Here is a 25419-nt window from a genome sequence, read left to right on the forward strand (position 1 = left end):
GCATTTAATGCTCTCACATAGATTGTCACTGGCCCCATCAATTACTTGACTTTGGCGTGATGACGCAATACAAAATACATGCTCCACAGCCCACTGCCTTTTAAATGCTATGGACATAAGGAGAACAAACTCCATTTGGACTCCTCCAGTCATTTGTCATGGCCATTGCAGGACTGTTCCTTAAAATGTAGGGCTTTTTTCTAGATTGCATGATTGCATCCAACAGCACACTACCACCACACCGAGCCTTTTTCCATCCAAGAGCTGCTTTTCATTACTTGGCTCTGAACCACACAGGTGCTGCCAGGGAGCTGCTTGTATTGACGCCGGATCCATCCCAAAAGCTGACAATCAGTGCGATCCAGTGCGTCCAGAGCCACAGACCAGATGGCATGGCCACCTCGCTCCGCTCCCAGACAAACCCTCAGCGACTCACAGCCCAACCTGCTCTGACAAGTAAGACAGGAGGAAGGTCAAGCCATCTGTTTGCCGGGAGCTCAGCGCCACATTTCAGTGCAAAGCATCTAAAGACTGCAAAGATGATCTTAGACTTCTCCATTATACCGTTGCTTTAGTCTTGCTTCTACCTAGTCTCCGTGAGCTTGCAGTCACTTTGGGTGCTAAAGCTGAACAGTCAGAACAGAAATAGGAAAGCACCCAACACCCACAAGGAGCAGCAGGACAGTTGTCCTTCTCAACCAATGCTCCCTCAGTGAAACACTGTGCCACAAGACAGAGCCAGGCCCAACTGTATGCCCAGAACATACAGGGGAAAAAAACCAAAAAAACAAACTTAGTTATTCTTTACCATTTAAGTCTCTGAAGCCCTTATTGCTAAAATATTTTGAATTCTCCTTACAGTTTCCATCCCTTCCCAGCACAAAGCAGCTGGTGCCTTGTCATTGCAAGCAGCTGCATTTCATGAGGCTGTAACTACTGCCAAGTGTCTGAAGGAGCCCTCAGACACATGGGCCCATCTACTCAGGCTTATTAATTCCTCCTGCAAAGAAGGAGACTTTTTTTGAAACCTAGCTCTCCTACACACCTAAATCTTGGGTCCCCTGGTTTGAACTCCTACCTCACACCACTTTGGAAAGGAGAGCTGGACTGCATAACCTTTTAATCTCTCTCAAACCAAGTTTTCAAGCTGTTATTTCTAACTTTAAATAGGAAAAACCCTAAAAAGCTGTTTCAGATCAGTTCATTTTCTCATATGCCTTCCAGGGCAGCAGCTGTCTACAGGCAGCAGCTGCATGCAGACGGGGCTCCGGGGGCTCCCTAGACTCCCCCAGGCCATTCCAAGGTCTGCTAAGGAACCCTAGCCTGCAGCTTGCCCTGCCAGCACCTGCTGTAAGGTACTTTACACTTAAAATTTCACCACAGCTACAATATATACAGACACAGAGCAGCCTAAAAGTGAAACATAAGATTAAAAAAAAAAAAAAAACCAACCAACAGAAAAAGACAAGAAGAGACTCAACAACACAGGTACCCACCACAGCCCGTCACCTCAGTAAGGCACAGCTTCCCCCTTCCCGCCCAGCCTTTTATACTCCCGCGGGGGGGGGGGGGGGGGGGGGGGGGGGGCGGGGCCTCCGCCCTCACTCGTGCCCTTCTTCAACATGGCGGACACAGCACGTGCCGGCCGTGAGCATGCGCTCGCCGGCAGGCTTTAAAAACGCGAGGGACAGGTCTGCTTCAGTCCGGTTGGCTCTTTTTGCTGTTATATTTCATTGTTTCTGTAGGCTGAAGCGGAGCTGTAAGGGGAAAAGGAGGGAGGTGGGGGGGGGGGTGTGTGTGCAGGTGGCCCAGCCCCACTGCTGCCTGCCCCAGAGTGTGTTGGGGGTGCTGAGGTGGGGCCCCCTGGGCTCCCCTCCCCCACCCAGGGGTCCTCTCGGCCCTTCTGGGGGCTCAGCTCACCCCCCGGTTCTGGGCTGGTGGCTCTGGGGTGCCTGCTGCTGCTGGGCCCTTCCTAGGCTGTGTCTGAGGCAGGTGCTAAAGCAAAGGGCTGGGCCTGTGGTGGGGGAGGGCTGTGTCCCACATGGAGTTCGGGTGTCCTGATTTTTTTGGCTGCTGTTGTTGGAAAGAAATGCTAAATGCCCCTGTGAAGATTAGGAGGGTGTTCTGCAACTTGTGGTTTTTCTCTTCAGTGTGTGATAGCCCTTTTCGTTAAACTGTCTGTGTGAGGTATTCCGATTCTTCCTCAGGGCCTGCAGGTTTCTGCATCCTCATACTGATCTTAAAGCCTTAAAACTTTTAAGAGGCCAAACTTACCTTTTCCCTGGGCTTTTCTTTTTGCAGAATGGGTTATGTGGCTGCTGACTTGCTGACCTCGGTGGCAATTGCAATCCCAAAAGCAGCCAAGAGCACTGAAGAGCTGAGCGGTGTGGCCATAAGCGCTGATGATGAATGATCAGAAAGGTCCTGTGTGGCTCTGGCTGCCTTTTGTTGTAGAAGCAGCTCTGCCCAGGTCTCCCCTACCTAAAAAGAGGGGACGATGGAACTTTGCTCCGCTATCGTGTAGTATCTACTGCTAAGGTATCTTACTAGTGTAACAGGGTGCTCTTAAGGGTCTGGTAAGGCTAAAGAATCTCTACTAGCATGAAGAAGTAGTGCCTTTCTTCAGACTAGAGGTGGGGATCTGCTTCAGACATTTCCTTGTCCTCAAAGCCCCATGTGTGCAGCTATTAGCAGGAAAACATCTACAGGACAGGGGCTCGGTCTTGCTGCAGCGGGTCTGTTTGTCTGCAAGCACTGTAAAGCACTGTACTCTACTTCCTTGCCTGCAGCCGTAGGACACCTGTGAAGTCAGTGGCTTTCATCACCATTAGGACAATTCATCTGGCTGCTGTAGACAGTGACATCATGTCATGTGCCTGGGTGAGATACTTGTCATATGAGGAGGGGAAGGGTTTCTTTAATGGTAAACATAGCATAGTCTGGAAACTTACACATCATATTCCCATTATAAAGTGAAAAAAAAAAAGTATATTGGGGCACATTCTGGGAGCTGCCAAAGTCAGAAATACTGATTTATAATGCAAGGTCTAGGATGGATCATTAATCCCTTCCCCTTTTTTTTTTCTTTCCTAATTACAATAAAGGTTGTCAGTGAAATCAGCGGCCCAAGTGTTGATCATGTCAGCTCTGTTAAAATCAGTCTTTTGGAAGGAGGGCAGGCAGATAGGAGCATGCTCTCTGAGACCAGTGACAGCCTTTCCTGGTGAGGAGGCAGCGGGGGATTTGTGATATAACACATGAGCTGGCTAAGAGGTAGGCAAGGTGCACGGGTTGAGCACAGCACACATTGCCAAGCTCAGAGAAACAGCATTTCCCGCAGCATGGGCAAGTTCAGACCCCTGTCAACAGCCACACCTTTACTCATGCTCCTGTTTCAGTGCACTAAGCTGGGGAGGTGCCAAGGAAACTCCTTGATTAATCACTTTCAGACACAGATAAACAAAAAAATGTTCAGCTTCCATGAAAGTGAAAGACAAACTGATTTTTGCTGAGATTAGACTCTTACACAAGATTTCAGCCCAAAATAAAACTGTTATCTTGGATTTCTACAGCAATTTCTTTCTTCCGCTGCCCCAGTCCTTAACTTTTTTTCTCCTGCTGTCACTGTAGGGAAAGCCCAGTTTCCCTGTTTTGGACCCTGCAGCACAATAGCTTGCTTCCTCTTATTCACAGAAGCAGCAAGGCAATGAGGCTAGGCTGATATGTGCTATACATAGGCTATAGGCAAGGTTGATGAATCTTTGGTTGGTGTTGAGATGGTCTTGCTAATTTCAATGCGAAGCTGAAGCCAGAATTTGCACCCTTTTGTTCCAGGATGTGTGACAGAGGATACAGTTTAGGCTAATCCCTGCTCACCTTGAGAGAGAGGAAACAGACTCCTAACATTTCCTATTCTGGAAATCTCACAGGTGCTTTGCTCTTCTGTTCAAGCCATGAGCCCTCTCCAGCTCAACATCTTGCAGTCACTAACTTTTTTTCAAGTGTCTTTTGCATCAGCAGCTTCAGAGTTCAAAATTCTTCCTGGTCCGGCACAGTTTGTCCGTGCCAGGGACCTTCCAACTGTCACGGGGCTTTTAGATCAGTGTTGGGCACTGCACAAGTATAGTTGGGTTAGGAAATTTTGGGAGGTGACTCAGCACATAGCTTGGATGAGTTCAACACCTCCTGACCTCTGCCTCTTGCCCTGAACACCCTGCCTAGCTAAAAGGTTCCTCATCCAGGGCGATGCATTTTGAGTAGCCAGATATTACTGTCTGAGGGGAATGAATTTGTATTATACGTGGCTGAGTGAAAAAACATTGAGGACATGGCTTTTCCTTTTTTCTCAGTCACAGGAGATGATATTTCTGGACATCCAGCGGTCTGCATGGGAAGCAATGCACCTGCAGCTCACAGCCAGTTAAATCCCACAAAGCACAACAGTACCGGCTCATCCGCTGCATGTTTCATGCATTTGTTGAGGTATGTGTTAGTGCTTGAAGTCTGACAAACTTCACATCTGATTCAGAGTGGTGAGGTGATTCATTGTCCCACAGAAATGAATTCCTCAAAGCCATTTCTCTTGAAATGACTTGCACATCAGAAGCCGTACGTGGGTTAGGAACACCACTGGATTCTCAGAGCAGTGCAGCCCTGAGGTCACAGTTTTGTCATTGCAGAAGATCTGTGAAAGAAAAACGTTTTGGTTTGGCATCAGCTCAACACTAAAATATGCCACACTGGGGAGTCAAGATAACCTCTTGGCATCTGTCAGCCTGTTCCCTGCTGTGTCCTGACTAGGCTGCTAGGTCGGCTTCTGGTTCATTTTAATACCACAGGAGGAAAAGCCTATTTTGGGTGTTGCCCTGTTTTGTCAGGTTGTGAATGCACGTGTATTCCTTTGTTTCATTTAACTACCCAAAGTGGTGCTTCAGACTGGCCCACCCTGGATGGTCAGTTTGCTCAAAGCCAGATTTGGCTTTGTCCCCAAAGCTGGCATGAAGAACGAGAGAGAAACCAGCAGGGTCCCTCTGCTAGCAGCTGTTTCTGACCCGGTGATGGAGACACAGCACACGCCAAAGATCATGAAGGCATTTGGCCTAGTAAAACAACAGACCTGAAACTCAGGGCATCACAGAATCACAGACTGATCAGGGTTGGAAGGGGCCTCTGCACATCAGCTAGTCCAACCCCCTGCTGGAACAGGTTCACCTAGAGCAGGTGGCACAGAATCCTGTCCAGGTGGATTTGGAATGTCTCCAGAGAAGACTCTACAACCTCTCTGGGTGGCCTGTTCCAGTACATCATCACCCTCAAGGCAAAGAAGTTTTTCCTCCTATTCAGATGGAACTTCTTGTGTTGCAGGGAACTACTGAAAAAAGTCTGGCCTCACCCTCTTGACACTTGCCCTTAGGGTATTTGTAGACCTTGATAAGATCCCCTTTCCATCTTCTCCAGGCTGAACAGGCCCAGGGGTCTCAGCCTTTCCTCATAAGGGAGAGGCTTCAGCCCCCTGATCACACAGGGTTGCACACTATCTGTGTCCCATCCTGGTGCAGGGCAGAGAGGGGCCAAGAAGCAGCTTCTGCATTTCCACAGCAGGGTGTCTCAACTACTGTTTATGCCACCTGGGTCACTCTAATTCAGATCGCCTGGATTTCTTCTAGATTACAAGCCCCACTGTTGAGGTCTGGGTACCTCTCTCCGACGCAAAGCCCACCAAGGGCTGTATAAACAGGTTTGCAGTTTTGTTTCTGTTGGTTGTTTTTTTTTTTCACTCCTTACTCATTTTGAAGGACACCAAGGACAATCCGTGGGTTTGAAAGACAGGGTGAGATGGCAGTATGTGCTCATGATGGAGTAAGCAGGTAGAGACTTGGCTTCCCTCTACTTTCCCCCTATAAACACTATTTACTTCTTGGTGCTGCAAGACTGGGTAAGAAGTTAAAACAAATGGATTTACAAACTATCTCAGTAATACAGAGATGCAATTAAGAGTAAAACATGGCCTGTTCCGTGGGTTTGGTTTGTGGTTTGAGTAATTCAGTTGTCCAGCTGTGTTTGGAAAGCAGTGCAATGATGTGTCACAACTCTAGCTCCCTGCCCTTGCTGCTGACTTAGGGGAGGAGGGCTTGAACCCAAGGCTTGAAGCAGTGGCAATGTTGTTGCTTCTGCAAGGCTGGTTCTATTTTTCTGCCCTTCTCCCAGAGTTAAGCATCAAAGTTTTCTTCAATCTCAAAGAGCATCCTTTGTGTGGCTCCCCAGAGGGTTTCAAACGCCACATCCCTCTTGCACCCAATAAATAGCGCAGAGCAGCTTCTGGAATTAACTCTTCTCGTTACAGTTAATTTGTAGGGTTCCTTAGGCTAGAGAGTAGACGGAAAATAATTTCCAGTGCATTTGTTCTCTTGACTAGGCATGGAATATATTTATTCCTCTTTTCTTGAGTCTTCAGTTTTTCTTTTCTCTTTTTCCTTTGCAGTTCTGTGGTGGGATCTGCAATGCTCGTGGAATCACAGGACCCAGCTTTCGGTACTGCTTTCCCCCGTAGCACTTTCTCAGTGTCTCACCTAGCTGCAAGGCCGAGAAGGCTTTGCATTTCTGGATGAATAATCAATAGATTACTGTGTTTGTCAGACTTTTTTTTTCCCCCTCTTTACTAATTTATTGACCTGTTACTCTACTGAAACCTCAGCCATTTAGGAGTTAGATTAAGCCACAAGTTGTTACCTGGACTCCCTGTTTTTAGCCTTTTGTAAGCAAACTCAAACCTTGAAATTGTGAAACTAGGAGAACAACGTGGCTTATGATTTCTTTAATAATCCAGTCACCTTCTCCAACTTCTCCACTCCCTGGCTTGAGCTTTGGTAACCTGTTACAAATGGGGCAAGACAGTTTTGAGCAGCACCTTTCAACACTCTTGTGTACCACGGAATATTTGCCGATTCCCACCTCCCAAGATGGTGGAAAATTAGGCTGGGACCCCAGGGTACCATTAAAGCAGTCCACCAGCTTGGGGAAGCAGCTTTTCTCTCTGGAGGGCTCCCTGCTGAGGCCCTGCTGACCTCCCCTGGGCTGCTTCGTGACACTGATGGCCCTCCATGGTGCCTGGGGCTTTTACCCAGCAGCTTAGTGCACACCTTAAAAACATACTGCAATGTAATGATTTTATTTTAATGAGTGGCCTTAGGTATTAAGACATCACGTCATCTGCTTCTGCCCACTGCTATTGTTTCATTGTGCGTTTGGCTTAGAGATCTATGTCCAACAGATATAAGACAGCAAGAGCGTGGTCAGAAACAGAAGCAGGTTGGAAACAGCCACAGCTGTAGAAAAAAACCTCCAAACCTGTTCTGAGCAGCTGCTTTCGTGTGGCCTGAGTGCTTGTTGTTAGCAGAGGTGATGAAGATAAATGGGAACGAGGGAAGACCTTTCTCTGTACTTTTTAGAGGCTGCAGTTTCTTGATAATATATGAACTTGGAGTGTCAGTTGCTTTGCAGAATTTGTCACCAGACATACTGAAATCTGCATCCAGGATCTATGGGGCATCTTCAGGATCGATTATAGCTACACTTGTGTTGTGTGACTGTGATCTAGGTAAGGGCTGTGCACTTTCATTTATTCTGTGTCTAAAGAGATTGAATGTCTGGAAATTTTGGAGTTGCAAAAGGTAATTCTTTTTATTTGTCATTAATCAGTGGTTAATTCCTCCGAATTTTACTTTATTGACCTCTTTAGGAGTGGAAAACATGGGTAAATTAACGAGCACAGAGAAAATAGACTAGATATAGTTATTAAATAAGTCATTGCATCTTATTAATTTGAATTAATTCTAAGTGTATCTAACATAAGACACAGAAGTGCCCTCCCTAATAAGGCATTTGGGGTTGTTGATTCCCAAAATGCAGAGGAGAAAGGGGGCAGAGATGCAGAACCAACAAGAGGAAACTATGCAAAGGCTTCCTGTCAATTTCCTCCCATATCTCCAAAAATTTTTAAGATGAAGATGGAGAGACATGGGGAAAGAAAACAAAATACTTCTGCTTCCTGCAGTATTGAAGGTCCTTGGAAAATCTGGGTCCTCTCATGAGACCTTCAGTCCTAATGAAAATAATGGCTCTTTATGAGCATTTACCAGCATGGTAAAATGCTCCTTTACTAGGTGGAAGTGCAGCCCAGAAAGTGTGTAAGTAATAATATAAGGGATGTGGAATGATCACTTCGCTTTGCTTTAGAGGAGATTAAGCTGTTCTTCTTCAACACGGTGGAAATCTCTTCACTGGGGCACTTTCCTGGAGGAAAAGTCCTTAAAATCTTAAGGGATAGCTTAAACAAATACCTGCCTACGAATGCCCACGAGCTGGTATCTGGAAAGCTGCATGTTATCGTCACCCGTGTGCACGACTGGAGAAGCGTGGCCATTTCAGAGTTTGCCTCAAAGGAGGACCTCATTCAGGTGAGAGCAGCCACAGCCACCCCGCGAGGGTAAGAGCGGTGTGGGATTTACTGCCTATCCATGCCATGATTTCTGTCTTTGTCACCCTCTGAAGCCAGAGTGGCAAGCAGACAGGGTCACAAGCTGAAACTAATAAGAAAATCAGCCCTTCTGATTGCTGGCTGAATTATCTAATGGGCCTGAGTACGCATGGAGAAAAACGAGGCATTTCACAGGTTGCCTTCTTACTTCTCCAGCCCTGGCTGTGGATGTCAGGCATGGTCTGGTCCACCATACTCAGTGGTGCCCAATAGCCCAGCCGCGGGTCCCCATTCTGGCATTCAGATGAGCCACCATTCCCAAAGACAACAGGTTTTCTTGGCTCTTTGCTCACCTCCGTGCTTCGCATCTCACCCACAGGCCATAACGTGCAGCTGCTTCATTCCTCTGTATTTTGGATTTTTCCCTCCTACGTACCATGGGGTGGTGAGTAGCCTTGTGGTCTGGAGATCCTATCCTGGCTCGCGCCAAGGGCCCATCTAGCCTGAGCCCTTTCTCCAGTGGTGGCATTAAGCATGTTTATAGCTGTGTTTGCCACCACAGTCACTTGGTGCTGTGATCACACAGCATCTGCAGTATGAAGAACTGAAGCCAGGTGCCCCGCAATTTGACCTCACTGCAGACAGAACTGACCTTCTTACAAAAGTGTCCATCCTCACCCTGGCCGCCGGGATTAGTTCAACTCCTTTCTGTTGCATTTTCCTCCAGTTTCATTGAAGAGTAATTTTTTGGCTGGAAGGGAGGAGGCGGTGGGTGTAGACCTGGAGCACATGGGACAGCAGGCAGGGCTGTTCCCCAGCAGGAGATCTGTGTAGCCGCAGTAACTCAGTCTGGTTTGGGCCTGGGTGGGGAAGAAACCCCTAATGCATGCATATGTGGTGCAGCACTCTCCTCTCTGAAAAGAGGAAGGCTCAGCGTTCCTTGTTTTCCCTCCTAGCGTTATGTTGATGGGGAACTCGGCATGTGGCGAGCCAACTTCACGTCCCGGACCACAATCACCGTGTCTGCTTTTGCCGGCGAATACGACATCTGTCCCAAAGATAGCCCAGCTGCCTTCTTCAATTTCCAACTCTCTGACTGTATTTTACAGATATCAAAAATAAACATCTGCCGCTTGCAGTATATTTTTCAGCTTCCCACATATCAGGTGAGCTGCTTCTACAGGTACCCAGAGCCATGAGACCCCTCCCTATAGCTGGCCCATCTGCCCTGACCACCACCTCCCCCCTGCAGGTTCTGGACCAGTTTTATATCCACGGCTACCAGGACACAGTCTCCTTCTTAAAAAGACTGAGTAAGTGATTGGGAGTGAGGAGCAGGTAGGTCAGGTGCTTCTCTTACAACATTGATTTGCTGATAGAAGGTAAGAGATGCTGCCAGTGCACCTAGAGTGACCAGGGCAGAGAGATCCCTGCATCCCTGGCATTGCCAGGATTACTAGAGTCCCACCTTCTCTGTGGCCTCTCCTAGAGCTCCCTGGTCACCCCTTCCCCCCAGTGATGTCAGCTCCCCTCTTCTCTGCCACACTGGGCGTGGTAGAGCTTCCCATGGAACACAGGTCCCCAGGACCTGGACAGGAGAAGCATAGGCTCAGGCGCCATGTGTGGTGTTAGACTGATAACCCACTGATGCACAAAGCAATGATGTTTGGTGATCGCCGACCCAGAAACCCAACTCGGATTAGCCATGCACTGTGGTTATCAGCACCCCTATTTTCCAGTTATTTCACGCCTCACACTGCTGGAGACCTGGTAGTTGAGCAGCAAGAAGTGAGAACTGGATTCTCTTCCCACCAGGTGACTTTGGCGTAAATTACCTTGATGAGGACTTTATGCTTTCATTGGGCAATGAATCATGTCAGAAAGGTGAAAGGACCCTGCGCTGGAAGCCAGAAACAAGACTACTTTGCTCCAGAGCCACAGACCTTGAGGATGTCACTGAAGAGAATCCAGGGACCATCCGGGCAGCAGATGAAGTGGAAGAGGAAGTCCCACACCACCTTCTCCACCGTCAGAAAGGTAGAGGACCAGCACTTCCTTTACCCCATCACTTTTCATGAGCTAAGTGACGCTTGCTCAGGGCTCTCGCTGCCAAAAGAGGCTGTGTGGGTTTTTTGCAGGCTCCAGTAGAACATCAGGACTGGGAGAAAGTCCCCTCTTGGGTCAGTGGTTATTAGCGAGGCCTCATGCTGAACTTGTGGGTGAGGGATGAGGACTTAGGCTGTGGCCAGGTCAGAAGGACTCTTTAGAGAAGGAGCTCTTTCTGTGAAGCAAGCCATTTCCTCACCTTGCCAGGTAATAACGGGTTCTGTTCACACATCATTTCATTAAAGGTGGGGGAAGGAGCTGTGTCTCAATGGTTTGTGTCTCAACTTTGCTGTGCCAGACAAATCAAAATTTCTACTAAGTAACTCTGGTGTGCAGACGTGTAAATACTTAAGCTGAGAAAAGCTTATTAGAGCTGCAGGTAAACCTCTAGCAGTATCATTTCTAAGCAACATAAGGCAGGTTTACATCTAAAAATGATAGTTTTCTGCAATGCTATGCAAAATAACGCCCTCTCCCATTTCACTTTTGACATGGGAAGCTGGAGAACCCTCAGTGTTTCAGATTCCAGTTTGTCTTATTGTTACTAGCAGAATATGAAGAACCACATGCCGGAGTGCAACATTTCTTTCAATTTTATTATTTATTTTCTTTTTCTTTCCCGGTCTTTTGACATTTCAGAGGTTGTCAGCTTAGGGAAAACTACACAGCTTTTCCAACATGGTGATGGTTTAAAACGTTGCCACATAAATAAAAAATGAAAAAAACCCCAAATATTGTTCTGCTGTATCTAGGAGGACCACGCCAAATGAGGAACATAAAGGGGAAAGAACAGGGCTGTAACCATTCCGGCTCTAAAAATAAAAGCTTGAAAAACATAAAATGAAAGCAAAGGTGACATTTCTATTGAGAACAAGACAACTCTACCTATGGAAAGAGACTCACTGTAGAAATTCAGGACACAGTTAGGCTGTACAGTTTACTTCCGTGCTTGCTTTTCTAAAGGCTTCATCAGTCTGAACTACATGGAGTTTTTTGAAAACAGCACAGTAGGAACCAGGTTCCTTTGGAGGTTGGGCAGGCTCTGGTCTATTGGGGGTCTCAGTCTCTGGTTTGCAGCTAGGCAACAATGGTCACCTGTGGAAAGAGTTAAGACCCATTTGTTAGGCCAGAAAGCAACCAAGAAGGCAGTCAGGACTCGGTCTCCAGAGAAGTGCATCAGGTTTTTCAGTTCTGGGAAGGAAAAGCCCTGATGACCTAAGCCAGGAAAAGGCTTTTTGCTGTTTATCTGCACCATACTATAATATCAGTGATGTTACCAAACAAGCAAGGGTATAAACCTGTGAACAACTCGCACCCATTTTCCTGAATAAGTGAGAATATCCCCAAAGGACTACTGCTGCGGTAGAGCCTGCACACGGGCCAGGCTCAGGCTGGATTAGCAGGTTAGCCACAAGGATTTGCCCCTGTAACCACGTGCCCACCAGGACACAAGCTGCACCATCTTTCAGATCTAGACTAGAAGTAGAGCTTGGCGTAAAGCACCTGCAGCCAGAGCCACAAGCAGGACTGGACACATGTTTGTTTCCATTTGCTCAGTTGCATGGATCAGGCCCCCAGACTCCCCTCTGGATCCGCAGAGCGATCCAGCTTTAGAGAGTGCTCCTGACGTGGGTTGTCTCCAAACTCTCATCTCACCTACCTCAGGCTTCACATCTCTGCTGAGTTCAATGCAGACCAGGGCAAGCAACAGCATAGTGGTACAAGAGCAATATTTTAAGGACATTAAAACCTACTACCCTCTAGACCACAGGAAGGAGAGCAGCAGCCCTGGTCAGGTATTCGGATCCAGTTTGTCTCATAAGAACTGCCAGAAGCATCCATCAGATTGACCAACATGGTTTTACTCCCTTCAGGGCCATGCCAGCTGCAGAAGAGCATTTCTGACCCTGCTGCTCCCTTTGACCCCAGTTCCTTCTTTAAAGAGAAAAAGAGCATCTGGCAGCCCAGCCTGCAGACAGACACCAAGCTGCACTGAAGAGCCACAACCCCACCTCCATCCCACCCCAGGTGCTTCCCATGACCCACCTTTAAAGGAGGCATTTTAGGCTGAAGACAGGATCTGTTGCAGCTGGTTTGAACTGGGTTCAGCTGGGTTTCCCAGCTTGCTTCCCTAGGGGTGAAACAAACTCCTGCACAAGGTGATTGTCTTAGTTTGGGCTGGGATAGAATTAATTTTCTCAGTAGCTGGTGCAGTGCTGCATTTTGGATTTGGTGTGAGAATAATGTTGATAACACTGATGCTTTGATTTGTTGCTAAGTGATGTTTATACTGTCAAGGACTTTTCAGTTTTTTACACCCTGCCAGCAAGAAGGCTGGAGGGGCACAAGAAATTGGGAGGAGATGCGGCCAGGACAGCTGCCCTGAACTAGCAAAAGAGAAATCTATACCATAGAATGTCATGTCCAGTACATAAACTGGGGCGAGTTGGCTGGGGCCAGCTGATTGCTGCTCAGGGACTGGCTGGGTGTCCATCAGTGGGTGGTGAGCAATTGTATTGAGCATCACTTGGGTTTTTTTCCCCATCTCTTTGGATTTTATTCTTCTCCCCTTCATTATTATTATTATATTTTATTTCAATTATTAAATTGTTCTTATCTCAGCCTTTGAGTTGTAGCTTTTTTTCCCCCGATTTTCCTTCCCATCCCGCTGCAGGGGGGGTGAGTGCACAGCTGCGTGGTACTTGGTTGCCAGCTGGGGTTAAACCCCGACAGTGATTCAGAGATGACAAAGTTTGCCTCTATCCCTTGCCTCTGGCAAAGCCTCCTTTTGCCGCTAGCTCCAGGCTGATGCAGAGGAGACAGCACCAGGTGTGCTTGCTTGAAAAGATGGGGGATTAATAAAACAAAAGGCAGCCGATTTAAATGGCAAGTCATTAAAGACTAATATCTTGGCACATTGCTGCAGGTTTGGAGCAGGGGGGCTCTGTGCTATGACTGGGGGTTTTTTGGGTGTTCTTTGTAGGCTGTTTTTTGTTGAAGTTCTCAAAGTTTTGCTAACTTTTTATGATCAAGCACTATGTTGTGTAGGGACAGGTAGGATGCACCAGGTAGTTCAAACTGTGCTCCTGTTTGTGACTAAGATTTGCAGGCAAGTGTAGTGGATTTGGATGTCCAATTCCTATAGGAAAATTTTCTTTTGGGGATTTTAATTCCCATTTGAATAGGGCTAGTGGAACTGCCTGAGGCTGACTGAAATAGTTATATCCTGCCTGGAGGTGGTGGTGCTTGCTCAGAAGACCAGGAGCCTGGCACAAGGGCTGTTGCAGAAGTGGGGCTGTCTGCCTGGGGGGAGAAAGCAGAAGTGTAATATGAGCAAAAGCAGATGATGGGCTGGCTGGCCCCGCTCCTGCCTGGGGAGTAGTGGGTGTCTCTGTGCCCTCTCCACTTCGATCTGTGGCAGGAGCATAGTCACAGTTTGCAAGCTGGTTTTGAGCAGCCCAGCTTTGGCTGCAGGGGTTGAGAGATGTGAATCTGTCCAGGATGGAAGGAAGACAGGAGTAGGTTTTGATGGATCCAAAGCAAATAAGTATCCAAGTTGCTTTTAGCAAGCTCATTGCAGAGAAAATATCTCCAGGTCATCGATTTCAACCAGAAGCAGCAGAACGTATTCGTCTTTCACGGAGCATTCATGGTTAATTTTGGACCTGTTTACATTGATGCAGCCTTCCACTGTCCCCCAGTTTGTGTCTGCAGTTTCCAGGGCACTTTGGATGAAACCTCCTTCTTTACCATTTCCCTTTGTGCGATTGAATGAGCTGTTCATTCAAATAAATGGCTTGGGCTGTTGTGATCAGTTTGTTGCCCATTGGGAACCAACAAACAGGGGAGACTCGGTTAGGGTAAAGCCAGTCCGTTGGCTTCTGATGTTAAAATGTGTTTGGGATGATTAAGTGTGCTGCTAATTCATTCTGCATGCAGGCCAGCTACGTGAGGCATGTTTGCCTGGACCATACAGCTGTTTGTAGCAGCGAGTTACAGAAAACTGCATGAAAAAAACGAATGTATTTGTGAAATGTCAGCTCTCCTGCTGCAATAAGAGATGCAGTCTGCAAGACTGTGGTATTTCGAAGTAGGGGAAGGTAAATCTTTAGGTCTTTTCATCTTTCTCCACAGCTGCAAATTCAGAGGGGTCCAAATGTGCACCTAGCTCTGCTGGCAGGAGAAGCAGGCCTCCAAGGGTGTGTGAAGCTCAAGAATATGTAATTGGTAAAATAACTTCAGGGAACTGAACAAAAATTAGTTCCTGCCCAGTGTGATGCTCCCTAAGGCTTCTCCCTCTCTCTCTGTTTGATGAATCTCTCTGAAAGTTTCTGAGTGGGAGGAAAACAGCTGAAATGTGACATTTGCTGGCAAATGCCTGCCCTGTAATCTGCGTTAAAGCAGGGGGAGGGATGCTGCTGGCGATCAGCAAGTGGAGTGGCTGGGCTGTGCATGCACGCAAGTACAGCTGCCCTGTCTCCCCTGTGCAGGCTGCTGTTTGATCGCAGGTGCAGCACCGCAGTTAAACGCCTTGGCTGGCATCTGGAAGCAGCTCAGGCCTGGGCAGGGAGACTGCGGCAGCACTACTGGGAACAAAACCAGCTAGTTTCCTCAAGTGGAAAAAAAAACCAAAACCACCCCCAAAACACTCCATCAAAACCCAGCAGCCGTGCTGGTGTGTGAAATGAGCTCTGATGTTGCCCACCACTTCCCAGGGCAGCAGAACCATGTGGTGGCGGAGACCCCCAGGGCCCATCCAGGGTGGTTACAGGAGAGAACAAGCTGGCAGTTAGTTGAGCCAGGGTGGATGAATCAACAGGGACAAGAAGCCCCAGGGACATTTGATACTGAAGGGCTTGTTCACAGCTGAGGAGCTGTGTAGCTGCCTGCAGTGTGAAACCGTCCTGTGCAGGTCTCTTCACCAGCTGCATGTGAAGTAACTTGCCAGTAGGTTTTGGGGAGTTACGGCTTAAAAGCTGTCTGTGTGACAAGTTAAATGCCTTGAACCCTTGAGATTCTAGGGCCAAAACATCTCTCAGGATCTTGTTGGATGCGTCTGATGTCCTGCTAGGACAGAGCCCAGCAGATAATGCTCTGGAACAGGAACATGTTGCTGTGGGGAAGCAGCACTAGGCTGGTTCATAGCTCCTTTCAGATGTCACTAAATAAATAATATCACAGGGAAAAAAACCAGCTACTTTTAATGTGGGGTACCCCAGGTTTGGAGGTTTTAGCCATGCTCAGCCCATGGGTGAGGTCCTTCAGGGTTTCCCTGCTCTGTACCCTGCTCTTCCTCCGCTGAGGGTTTGCATTCTCCAAGCACCTCACGTCCTGGCCATGGCTCTCTTAGGCAAACCAGGCACCGCGGTTTGGAGGAGCTTCTGGAACCAGTTTACCATGGAGCTGATACCTCCCAGCAGGCGCCACATCTTCTGCAACCTGCAAAACCAAAATAAACAGGCTGACTTTATTGCCATTGTCACATATTAATGTCACATATTAAGTGACCAGTAAATGCAGCAAAAGGGAGAGGGTGTGAATGATGAATGCACGCTGTAATATTCTTTCATAACCAAGCAATCCTATGGTTTTCCTGCTAGCCATGCCCACTCTTCCTGAGAGCTTGCCTTCAGAGAATACCCAGCTCCCCTGCAGAGGAGGGATGCCGCTAAGCCTGCTTATGCAGTCGATGTGCATCAGCTTCCTCTGGTCCATAGAAAAGGAGGGACTTGCCACCAGCCTCCACCGCCCCGGAGAGTGCCCCGTGCATTCCCCACAGAGCTGCCATTTGAGGGACGCTGCAGCCCCCACTGCTGGGCTCGCAGGGATGCCTGCACGCCTCATGCTAAGCTTGCACCATGTCCCTTCAGCTGTCTCACCACTGCTGAAGGCACAACCACTGGTTTCTGTATCCCTCTCAGCTTCGACGCCTCTGCCAGGATGCTCTTACCCCTTCCTGAAAAAAGCTGGCAGCCTGTATGGCTGCAACAGGACTTTTGACAGTGGATCCTGCAGTCCGGTTATCTGCTCTTTCTTCCACAGAGCCAAGCCTGTGCTCGTGAATGACAACACAGAAATAAATCAAGATCAGTAGTTAGAAATAATCCCCTAAATGCAATAATTCCTCTTGTCCAGCAACTCTTGCTGCAGCTCAGCCTGCAGGTCCTGAAGCCCAGGCCAGAATCCAGCTGGAGCCTCTCTTACAAAGCCCCTCCATGAACAGCTACCGCAGATCTAGAAATATTTACTAGAACAGATAATGATATCTTAAATTTAATACTGCTCCTCTCAAAGACTGCAGCAGCCCTCAGTGGCCCCAGCCACCCCCAAACCCCCAGGTCAGCACCCCAAATCCTCTACCTGGCAGGAAGCAAGGGAGCGGGTACTGCAGTACCCTTTTGCGGAGGCCGGTGCGTGTCCTGTTGGATTGTGCGAAGTCGTTCTTCCCGCACATGCTGGCGAAGCAGAAATTGCTATTGAAGTAGTTAAAGCCAAAGGCATCTGTGAGACACGGAAAGAAAAAGGGCTGATGCTTGCGCGTGCGTCGCATTTCTTCGCTGCCCTTCAGGTCTTGGGGTGACACTTACTGTTCCTGTACAGGAAAAGGGCAGTGTCCTGGTACCCCTGCGAGAAAATGTCGTTCAAGACCTGCAAGGAGAAACACCTGAGGTCACTAAAGAGCCCCCCAGCCAGGCAGTGGCAGGACCTAACCAAGGCTTTTTGACCGTGGAGGGTTGGGATGGTCCATTTGGGAAGGCAGCTAGCGTGGGTTGGTTTCCAGCCACCAAAGCACTGGTCCTTTGCAGGTTGTCAAACCAGGGCGGACCCCATCACAGGTACCCGTCAGCAGTGTCCACCAAAAAAATGCACTGCAGAAACAGTGGGTACTGCTCCCTCCCTTTGAAATCTGATTAATTAATAACGGAGGTCGAGCTGAACCTCAAAGCTTGGGAAGGCAGGACCAGCATTAATTTGGTTGAACCAAAACAAAAGCTGGGAAGATCTGGTGGGCTTACCATGGTGCTAGGTGGGAAGAGGGCGTAGCTAATCCTGCAGAGGTTTTCTATCGAGATCTGAATGCTGCCGTTGAAGATCTGGAAACAGAAGAAGATAGCGGGGCAATCCCGCGGACAGATGTCGAGCTCTCCCGTGAAGGGGGACACGGTGATCACGGCTTCCTCCAAGCTGGAGACGGGCTGCAGGCCGGTGAATCCTCCATCAACGTATCGCTGCGGGTGAAGAGCAGAGGGAGGGTTGGCTCTGAGGGTTGCTACAGCCTGTGTGCAAGGTCAGCGTCACCGAGAGGAAAGCAAGCAGCTGCAAAGGCGACATCTCCTGCCGTGAACCAGTCCCAGCACGTCCTCTCTTCCCGCTTGCGACAGCCACTCTTCCTCCCCCCTCGCTCTTTATCCTGCCTTTTGCCAACTCCTGCTGCCCTGCCTACGGCACCCAGCCAGCTCCTCGATAAGGTGCTGTAATCCACCGCAGTTATTAAACTAGAAATGTAATTATTTTAATTCACAAAGCTTTGTCAAGTTGTTTTGGCAGTCATTAGCCAATTCAAACATCGCTGAATTTACAGTGTCGCATAAATTTCAAGTCCTGAGCTCCAGCAGCAGGGCTCCCGCATTTAATAACTGCCTGCAAAGCCCTGGAGGATTACTCACTGGGCAAGGAAAATGTCATTTGCTGTATTCCAAAAGGAATCTGAATTTGCCACCCACCTCGGTGGGATCTGAGGTTGCAAGGACTGCAGCTGGTCCCATTAAATGCTCTTGAAATTACAGTGCAGAGGAGCCTCAAGCAGCAACGCCACTGAGCTCTGGGTCCTGCAAATTTTAGGCACTTGGTGGGCAAACCCTGCAGCCCGGGGTAGGCTGGAGATCTGACCTGAAGGCCCAGGACTAAATAGGCTCAATCAGTGCAGACTGACAATCCAATGAAAGATCCCAGCTCGATCCCAGCTGCAAACTTGGAATCGTGGCTTTGTGGGCTGCGACACACAGGCAGGTCCCCACGCCTCGCCGCCACGCTGCTGCGCTCCTCCTTCGCTGAGGGTTAGCAAGAAGCCAGCCCAAATCCGTTGGCTTTGCTGGGGTGTTTCTCAGAGTAGGAATATGCACGTGGTTGGGGGAGGATCCATCCTCCCACGGACTCGGGCTATTTCAGCCATGCAAGTCTGCACCTGAGCTAATGGAGCCATCTGCACTGAGACAGATCCTGCCTGGGATAACTGGCTTGAGTGACAAAGTCCGGTGTGGGCGTCCTCTCCTCTCGCTTTGGAGATCTGCGAGGCGAGAATCACTCATCCAGGCTCTGTCCGTAGGCAGCTCCGCCCAACTATCATGTTAGGATGGGAGGAAGAACAAACTCACCGACTTCATCATCCTCCGTGAACTAAAGAAGCCTCGACATGTATAGCCCTCTCCGCTCAAGGGAACGTAAAGTTCCAACCCCAGAACATGCTGCTGGGAACGTATGTTCTATTGGAAATATCACTCACCACACCCCGGTAGGATGGAGGGATGAATCCACAGTAGATAGGAAGAAAGCAGCTGCAGAGGAGAGCCTGGGGAGGAGAGGGATTGCAGAAGTCAATGTTCCTGTCCAAGTTCTCCTGGACAAAAGCCGTTGACTGGGTGCCTGCAAATCCAAGCTGGAGAAATCACCTGGAGCCAGGCTGGCAGCACCACCTGTGCTTGGCACTTGGCTGTGTCAGGAAGAAAGGTTTCAAGAAGAGGAAAACATCTCATTTCAATACAGTTGAAACACTTCTCTTGAGAAGGCCACAGCACCTCATTTCTCATTTTTATAGCTGCCAGCAATATTACAGTTGTATAGCTGTATATCACTGTCCGAACGCTGCCCTTTGACGGTAACAAGGTGAAGCTTGGGGGTTATTTTCTTTATTTGTGGGTTTTGGGACAAAACCAAGACATCCTCACAAGGTGTTTTCATTCTGCTGGGATTTTTCAATGACAAAGCCACTGCTGGGCCGTTTGCAACTATTTGCCACCAACCTCATCAGCTGGGAAGGAGCATCCCAGGCTCCTGGGGGGACCTGGCCGGCACCACGGGGGGAACACCAACGTCTTTGTGGAGCTGCCATCCTCTGCTCCCTCCCCGGGACAAGCAAGCCCACAGGGTCCCATGGCCAGTTACCCTGGGATTCTCTCTAATGTACTGGTCCGTCAGCTGCTTGTTGGGCAGCACAGGGGCTTTGTCCAGCTCTTTCCCCCCAGGAAAGTGCTGAGGCAATGAGGAGAGTCACCGCCAATGGGACTTGGCTGAGGAGAGACTTGTCCAGGCTGAAAGGTCATGTTAGCATTAACACAGCTCTTTGTAGAGGGTCATTAGCACTTATTAGAGCTGGCCAACCTGTCAGCATCAGCTTTTTGAGGCTGGAAAACTTCCTGCTTTTTTAGCATGATTTATTCCTGCCTGATTCTGGACCCAACAATGTTTTCTTCCCTCCCGCCAAGCCTCATGGAGCTCCCTGGTGTGGGACCATGGCTCTGGCAGAGCTTCCCGACACTCTCCCCACCATGGGCAGGAAAACCGTGCAGTTAAAGTCGTCAGCGCTTAGGTACCTCCATCCCAAGCGGTAGGCAGGGTTCTTCCTACGGCATCCTACCTGAATGAGCTCCTCTTTCGAGCTGAACTCCGAGGCTATGACGTTTTGGCCATCTGCCACCCGCGTGAGTGAGATGTGCAGCCGCCCCGAAGCCAGCTGGTACGAGTCCTCCGGCAGCATCCGCTCCAGAACAGTCTTGATATTTGCCATCAAGCTGCACTTGGGAGAGAGAGGGCCCAGGATGGTTCTCCTGGCTTCCTTTGCCATGGCAAAGAAGAATTCCTTTAGGTCATCTGACAGAGAGGGAAGGGGAAAGACAGAAAGTCAGTATCGCCGCTGCCCTAACAGTTATATTTTTTATCCTGTTTTTAATGCTCCTTTACAAATAAAGCCTCTTGCTGCCCCCATGCCTGACCCCAGGATGATGCTGCTGCTACAGCAGGGGACGTTGTGGCAGGACAAAAGCAGGAGATCACCCCTGTGACATCCTCAAAGGACAACGTATGGCTGAGCACAGCTCCACGGATGAAACCCTCGCCTGCGCCGCCGGAGATGGGTGCTCGAGACATGCATGGCCGGGGATTTAGGGAAAGGCTCCGAAGAGCCCTGGGAATGGGGACGCAGGTGCAGACACTGAGTTATCGGTGCCAATGTGACTTGCACAACACGTTCCTGCTTTCCACCTCCGATTTTGCACGTGGGCAGCCCCAGCGTCCCAGGGGAGCTGGAACAGCTCAAAGGTGAGGATAAGGAGCAGATCCCCACCTCCTCTCCTTCGGGCTTTCCTGCAAGCCAGGCACCCTGGCTCCATCGTGCTGGGATTCCCCACTCATCCAAGCTCCCCAAGTGACCTCCCAGCTGGTGTTAATAGTCATTACATGTGTCTTGCACATCCCAAAAGCTGGATTAAAGGGGCAGAGCTGCTGAGCCCCAGCCGAGGCTCAGGAGACGCCAGGCTGTGCAGGATGGGGGGAATAGGGGTGCAGCAAACCCACGGTCAGCCTGATCCCGAGGAGTGAGCTTGGTCCCTTTGCTGAAATGGGGAGCACGCTTGGGGGAAAACCGCACCTTGGGGGTTAAACTCTCGCAGCAGAAGGCTTGTCCAGCTCCTCAGCGCTGCAAAGAGCCATCCTTGCACCCGGGTGGGCTCCCTGCGACCCTGTGCTGGCACAAAGCCCCAGGTTTGCCTTAGCACCGTAGATTTGTAGGGGCAAAGGTTTCCAGGCTGTCTCGTGAGGTTGCTTTAAAAGCAGGGACAGACATGGATTAGATGGAGTGTCCCGAAGGCAACTGCAGCAACGTAGGTATTAAGAGGGGTTATAAATGTTTAGGCTGATGTTCAGGCCATGTGGCGTGATGATTAATGCTCAGCAGGTTTACACAGAGTCCTCAGGGATGCTGAAAAAGCCAGAGGTGCCCCAGGGAGGTGATGCACCCGCTGGGCCCTGCCTGGCTGCTCGGTGTCCTGGCAGTGGGGGAAAAACATGGAAAAACTGCCGGTAAACTGCCAGGCAGGAGGTGAGAGCCGAGCCCGGCTCTGGGGCTTTGGCTCTGGATGGGACTTTGGCTCAGGACGAGCGAGGGGTGACCCTGGCACGCAGTGCCATGACCGTCCCCAGCTGCACCGGCTTGCTGGTCACACAGTGTGCCCAGGTGACTTGTGGAGGAGCTCAGAGCTCCACACGCAGCCTGGGTCAGGGCAGGGGCCGGGTACACGACCACAGCCCCCCCATGGGACCCCCCCATCAGGAGCCAAGCACACCTTTAACTCTCTTTTTGCCCCAGTCCTCCCCGATGTGAATTGGACAGTTTGTGCCACATTTGTTTTCCTCATTAGAAACCCACCAGAATCATCACTACCCAAAAGGTCTTTTCTTCCCCTGGAGAAGATGCTTTTGGGCACAAGCTCATGTCAGCACCTCTAAGTGGATGGTGCCTACCACCCCCAGTGAAGGAGACCCCCATTTCAGCCCTGCTTCCCACAGCAAGACCAGTTACCAGAGGGATTTATACCTGCCGGACAGCCCCAGCTCCATCCAGTTACATCGGCCTGAGAAATCCGAGGGGAAAGTTTAGGGGCCCTTGCTGATTTGTAGGGGAATTCATCCCCTTTAGGGCAGAAAGGTTCCTTTTTCTTTGGTCTAAATATATTTGCCAAAGTATTGAATTATTTTTAGCTCTAGCAGAATGGTTCTAGCAACCACCAGAGGTTTCAGGAACTGCCTCCATCGTTATTTGGACCCTAAAACCCCCGCCCCCCTCAATGTCCCATCGCTCGAAGCGAGGCTTGGATCAGCCTTTGAAGACTTAAGTCTTGTGTACACTTGTTTACCCACAGACACTAATTGGAAATATGTGAGGACGTGATTATTAAAAGTGGATTAACTGCTCTGAATTAATTCTACACATAGATGATCTTATTGCTGGGGGCGCCTTGTCTAAAGACGTTCAGAGTAAAACCTCTTTTGTGGCAATAAGAGAAACCCCAGCCCTGGGCTGGGGCGGGGGCTGCTGTTCCCTGGGCACATCCCACTGATGAGCCCTCGGGCTTTTGCCGAAGGGAAAGATGCTCTGCTATCGGGAAACAGGAATCCTGCCACATCTCCCCTTGTGCTGGGAAGGTTGAGTGGGATCACCCAAAGCAACGTGAAAACAGAGCTGTCAGCTCTGTAGGTGCCCATGTGAGTGCCGCTGCTGTCCCCCACAGCTAAGGGTGCCGAGGGACCCATCCATCGGGGACAAGGGGGCTTTACGTGGGCATATCCACCCGTGCAGGCGTGCTTTGGGACACATCTCAGCTCCCCTTAGAGCTCATAGCAGGAAGAGAAGGAGATCTGCTCCTTCAGCAAGAGCAGGAAAATGAGCCAACAAAATACAGGTACATCCAGATTTACCCAGGCGGTATCTACCCCACGATCTGAGATAACATTCCGGCAGCAACAACCGGCTTTTTCAACTTACATCACCCCAAATTGCTCCGGGGTGGCTGCCACCAGTGGCACCATCTGCAAGTCTGTGCCTTGTGAGGTGACACCAGTATCGCGGCCGCACCAGTGCTGTAAAGCATGAGCCCCTCCATTTCTATTTTGAAATCAAAACTCTACAGTAAGGAAATCCATGACTTGTCTTACCGATGTCGATGCCGCACACGACGGCGGCGGCGATGAGCGAGCCGGCGGACGACCCGTAGACCTTGCAGGCAGACTTGAGGAGTTCGGGAGCCAGTTCCAGCAGGGACTGCACCACCCCGACCTGGTACAGGGCAAGGAAGCCGCTGCCCGAGAAGGAGAGCGAGAAGGGGGTGCTTGAACCCCGGAGACCCTCCTCAGCCATCTGGAGATCAAATTGGCGTGTCTGGCTCGATGGCTCGGCTTGTCCTTTTTCACCAGGTGACCCTCAAGCTCTCTTCTCCTCTTCTTTCTCCAGGCACATCTCTGGCTGCAGAGGAGTGCAGAAGATGGATTTTCTACCTCCTTTTATGACAGCTCCCCAAGGCGTTTAGATTCACGAGCTATTTTAATTGCTGCCTGTGCTAAAAACAGAATTTTTCCCCTGATCAAAACAGCTCTTGTAATCCTCAACCACAGCCAGCTCAGATGCTCGGGGCTGAATGAAGGCTCTCCTTTTGTACCAAGTGATCCCAAGCGCCCCAGGAGCCCTCCCGGAGATGGTCCCCGCGTTACAGTGCCCGTCACACTTGGAAAGATCCATGCAAAATTTCCTCTTTGCTTCGTGCTTTCTTCATCAAGGGTGTTTTCCTAAATAGGATTCTCCGTCAATCCCAGCTTAGGCACAGCTCAGCAGTGAGCGAGTGAAGGCTTGTAAAGACACTTAAAGCCAGAGGGTGTTACACAAGGGGTGGATGCAGGGCGTTACATTGGGCTCGGTTTGGGAATACTGTTTGTATTTCCTTCCTATTGGAAGGGGTTTGTCCATGCCTGACTCTTGGATATCCTTTGTTGGGGGAGGGAACAAGGAGCTGGGTGTGCTTTCCTCTTTTCCCCCAGCACGGTGCTCTATAAGCCCCCAGAAGGATGCCCACAGCGGCACTGCCTTCCCCAAATCCGGAGTTACCGAACCAAAATCAAACTGCCTTTGGGCTGTCTGCATTGGCTGGATGATAGTTTAAAAATAGGGAGAAATTCCATCGATTAGAGCCTGGTGTCTTTTTAGCCTCAATAACCTAATTCTGCTGCCAACACACAGAATAAAAATTGCCATTTCAAACAGATGGATTTATTAAATATTACTAAATACTCTGCCGCTTATGTTGTCCAAATACATACAGCGTGCACACTATATAGTGAAGGTGACGTACGTTACCTCCGAGGGTGTGTACATACACATCACCCAGGTGCGTGTGTTACAGTGGGGTGCAGGCTGGGGGTCTCGTTCCATGTTGGTGGAGCAGCCTGGCCAGGACGGGGCGGGAGAAGGTTCCAGGGGGATCCTACTGCCTTCCAGGACTTAGAGGGGCTTCTAGGAAAGATGGGGACAGACTTTTAGCAGGGCCTGGACGAATAGGACAAGGAGTAACGGTCTTAAACTGAAAAAGGGGAGATTCAGACTAGATATAAAGAAGATATTTATGATGAGGGTGGCGAGGTGCTGGCACAGGGTGCCCAGAGCAGCTGTGGATGCCCCATCCCTGGAACCATTCAGGGTTGGGTTGGACGGGGCTTGGAGCAACCTGGGCTGGCTGAAGGTGTCCCTGCCCATGGAGGGGGTTGGACTAGATGGCCTTGAAAGGTCCCTTCCAACCCAACCCATCCTATGAAAATAAGAAAACAGAGGATGGTCCCAGCACCCTGGTACAGCCTTCGCAATGCTGTTTCACCCCAAATTGTCACGTTTTCCCTTGGCCTCTCCAGCCATCACCAGGTCCCCACAATGAGAGCTGTGTCCTCTGCAACACCTGGGGGCAGAGACCCCCACGGCGACGTGCACATGTCACTGGGCTGAAGTTTCACCGGTGGCTGCCCATCAGCGGGTGGACGTTGCCTGCAAACTCCGCCGGAGAAGTGTCACTCGGCACAGCATGGTCTGTCCTCGACGGCTGCTGCATGGGCGACAGGACAAGCAGGAGTGACTTGGCAGCTCAGAGACAGATTGAAATGTTATCTGGACTATCCTGGAGGTGATCAACTGCTTGAATTAGGGCATGGGCGTGCGCCCACATCCTGCTCTGGATACACAGCCTTACTGGAGTTGGTCTTCTCATTTCTTGTATTTCAATGGTTGATGGCGTTTTTACATTATCCCC

The 25419-nt window shown here is 49.8% G+C and overlaps 2 protein-coding genes across 6 annotated transcripts; one reads left to right on the forward strand and one right to left on the reverse strand.

The window, feature by feature from the left end:
• Positions 1–1608: 1608 nt before the first annotated feature.
• On the forward strand, positions 1609–13203 carry LOC130159797 (omega-hydroxyceramide transacylase-like). Of its 5 annotated transcripts, XM_056361824.1 has the most exons (12): positions 1609–1691; positions 2302–2538; positions 4350–4482; positions 5667–5737; positions 6482–6531; positions 7490–7597; positions 8236–8456; positions 8856–8921; positions 9433–9642; positions 9729–9789; positions 10292–10513; positions 12457–13203. In XM_056361824.1, the coding sequence occupies exons 3-12, from the start codon at positions 4462–4464 to the stop codon at positions 12576–12578; spliced, it is 1152 nt and encodes a 383-aa protein (XP_056217799.1). In that variant the 5' UTR covers positions 1609–1691; positions 2302–2538; positions 4350–4461; the 3' UTR covers positions 12579–13203. The 5 variants fall into 5 exon arrangements, with proteins under 5 accessions (XP_056217799.1, XP_056217798.1, XP_056217796.1 ...); XM_056361823.1 differs by lacking the exon at positions 5667–5737; XM_056361821.1 differs by lacking the exons at positions 1609–1691; positions 2302–2538; positions 5667–5737 and adding an exon at positions 2790–2880.
• Positions 13204–13318: 115 nt separating this feature from the next.
• Positions 13319–23935, reverse strand: PNPLA1 (patatin like phospholipase domain containing 1). Its single transcript, XM_056361827.1, has 8 exons — positions 23288–23935; positions 20217–20449; positions 19086–19151; positions 17599–17811; positions 17170–17230; positions 16943–17083; positions 16533–16632; positions 13319–16021 (listed from the first exon to the last, which is right to left on the reverse strand). Exons 1-8 carry the CDS (start codon positions 23487–23489, stop codon positions 15907–15909), a joined length of 1131 nt encoding a protein of 376 aa, XP_056217802.1. The 5' UTR covers positions 23490–23935; the 3' UTR covers positions 13319–15906.
• Between the last annotated feature and the right edge of the window lie 1484 nt (positions 23936–25419).

The sequence above is a fragment of the Falco biarmicus genome, chromosome 16 (assembly GCF_023638135.1).
Source record: "Falco biarmicus isolate bFalBia1 chromosome 16, bFalBia1.pri, whole genome shotgun sequence".
Taxonomy (NCBI): Eukaryota; Metazoa; Chordata; class Aves; order Falconiformes; family Falconidae; genus Falco; species Falco biarmicus.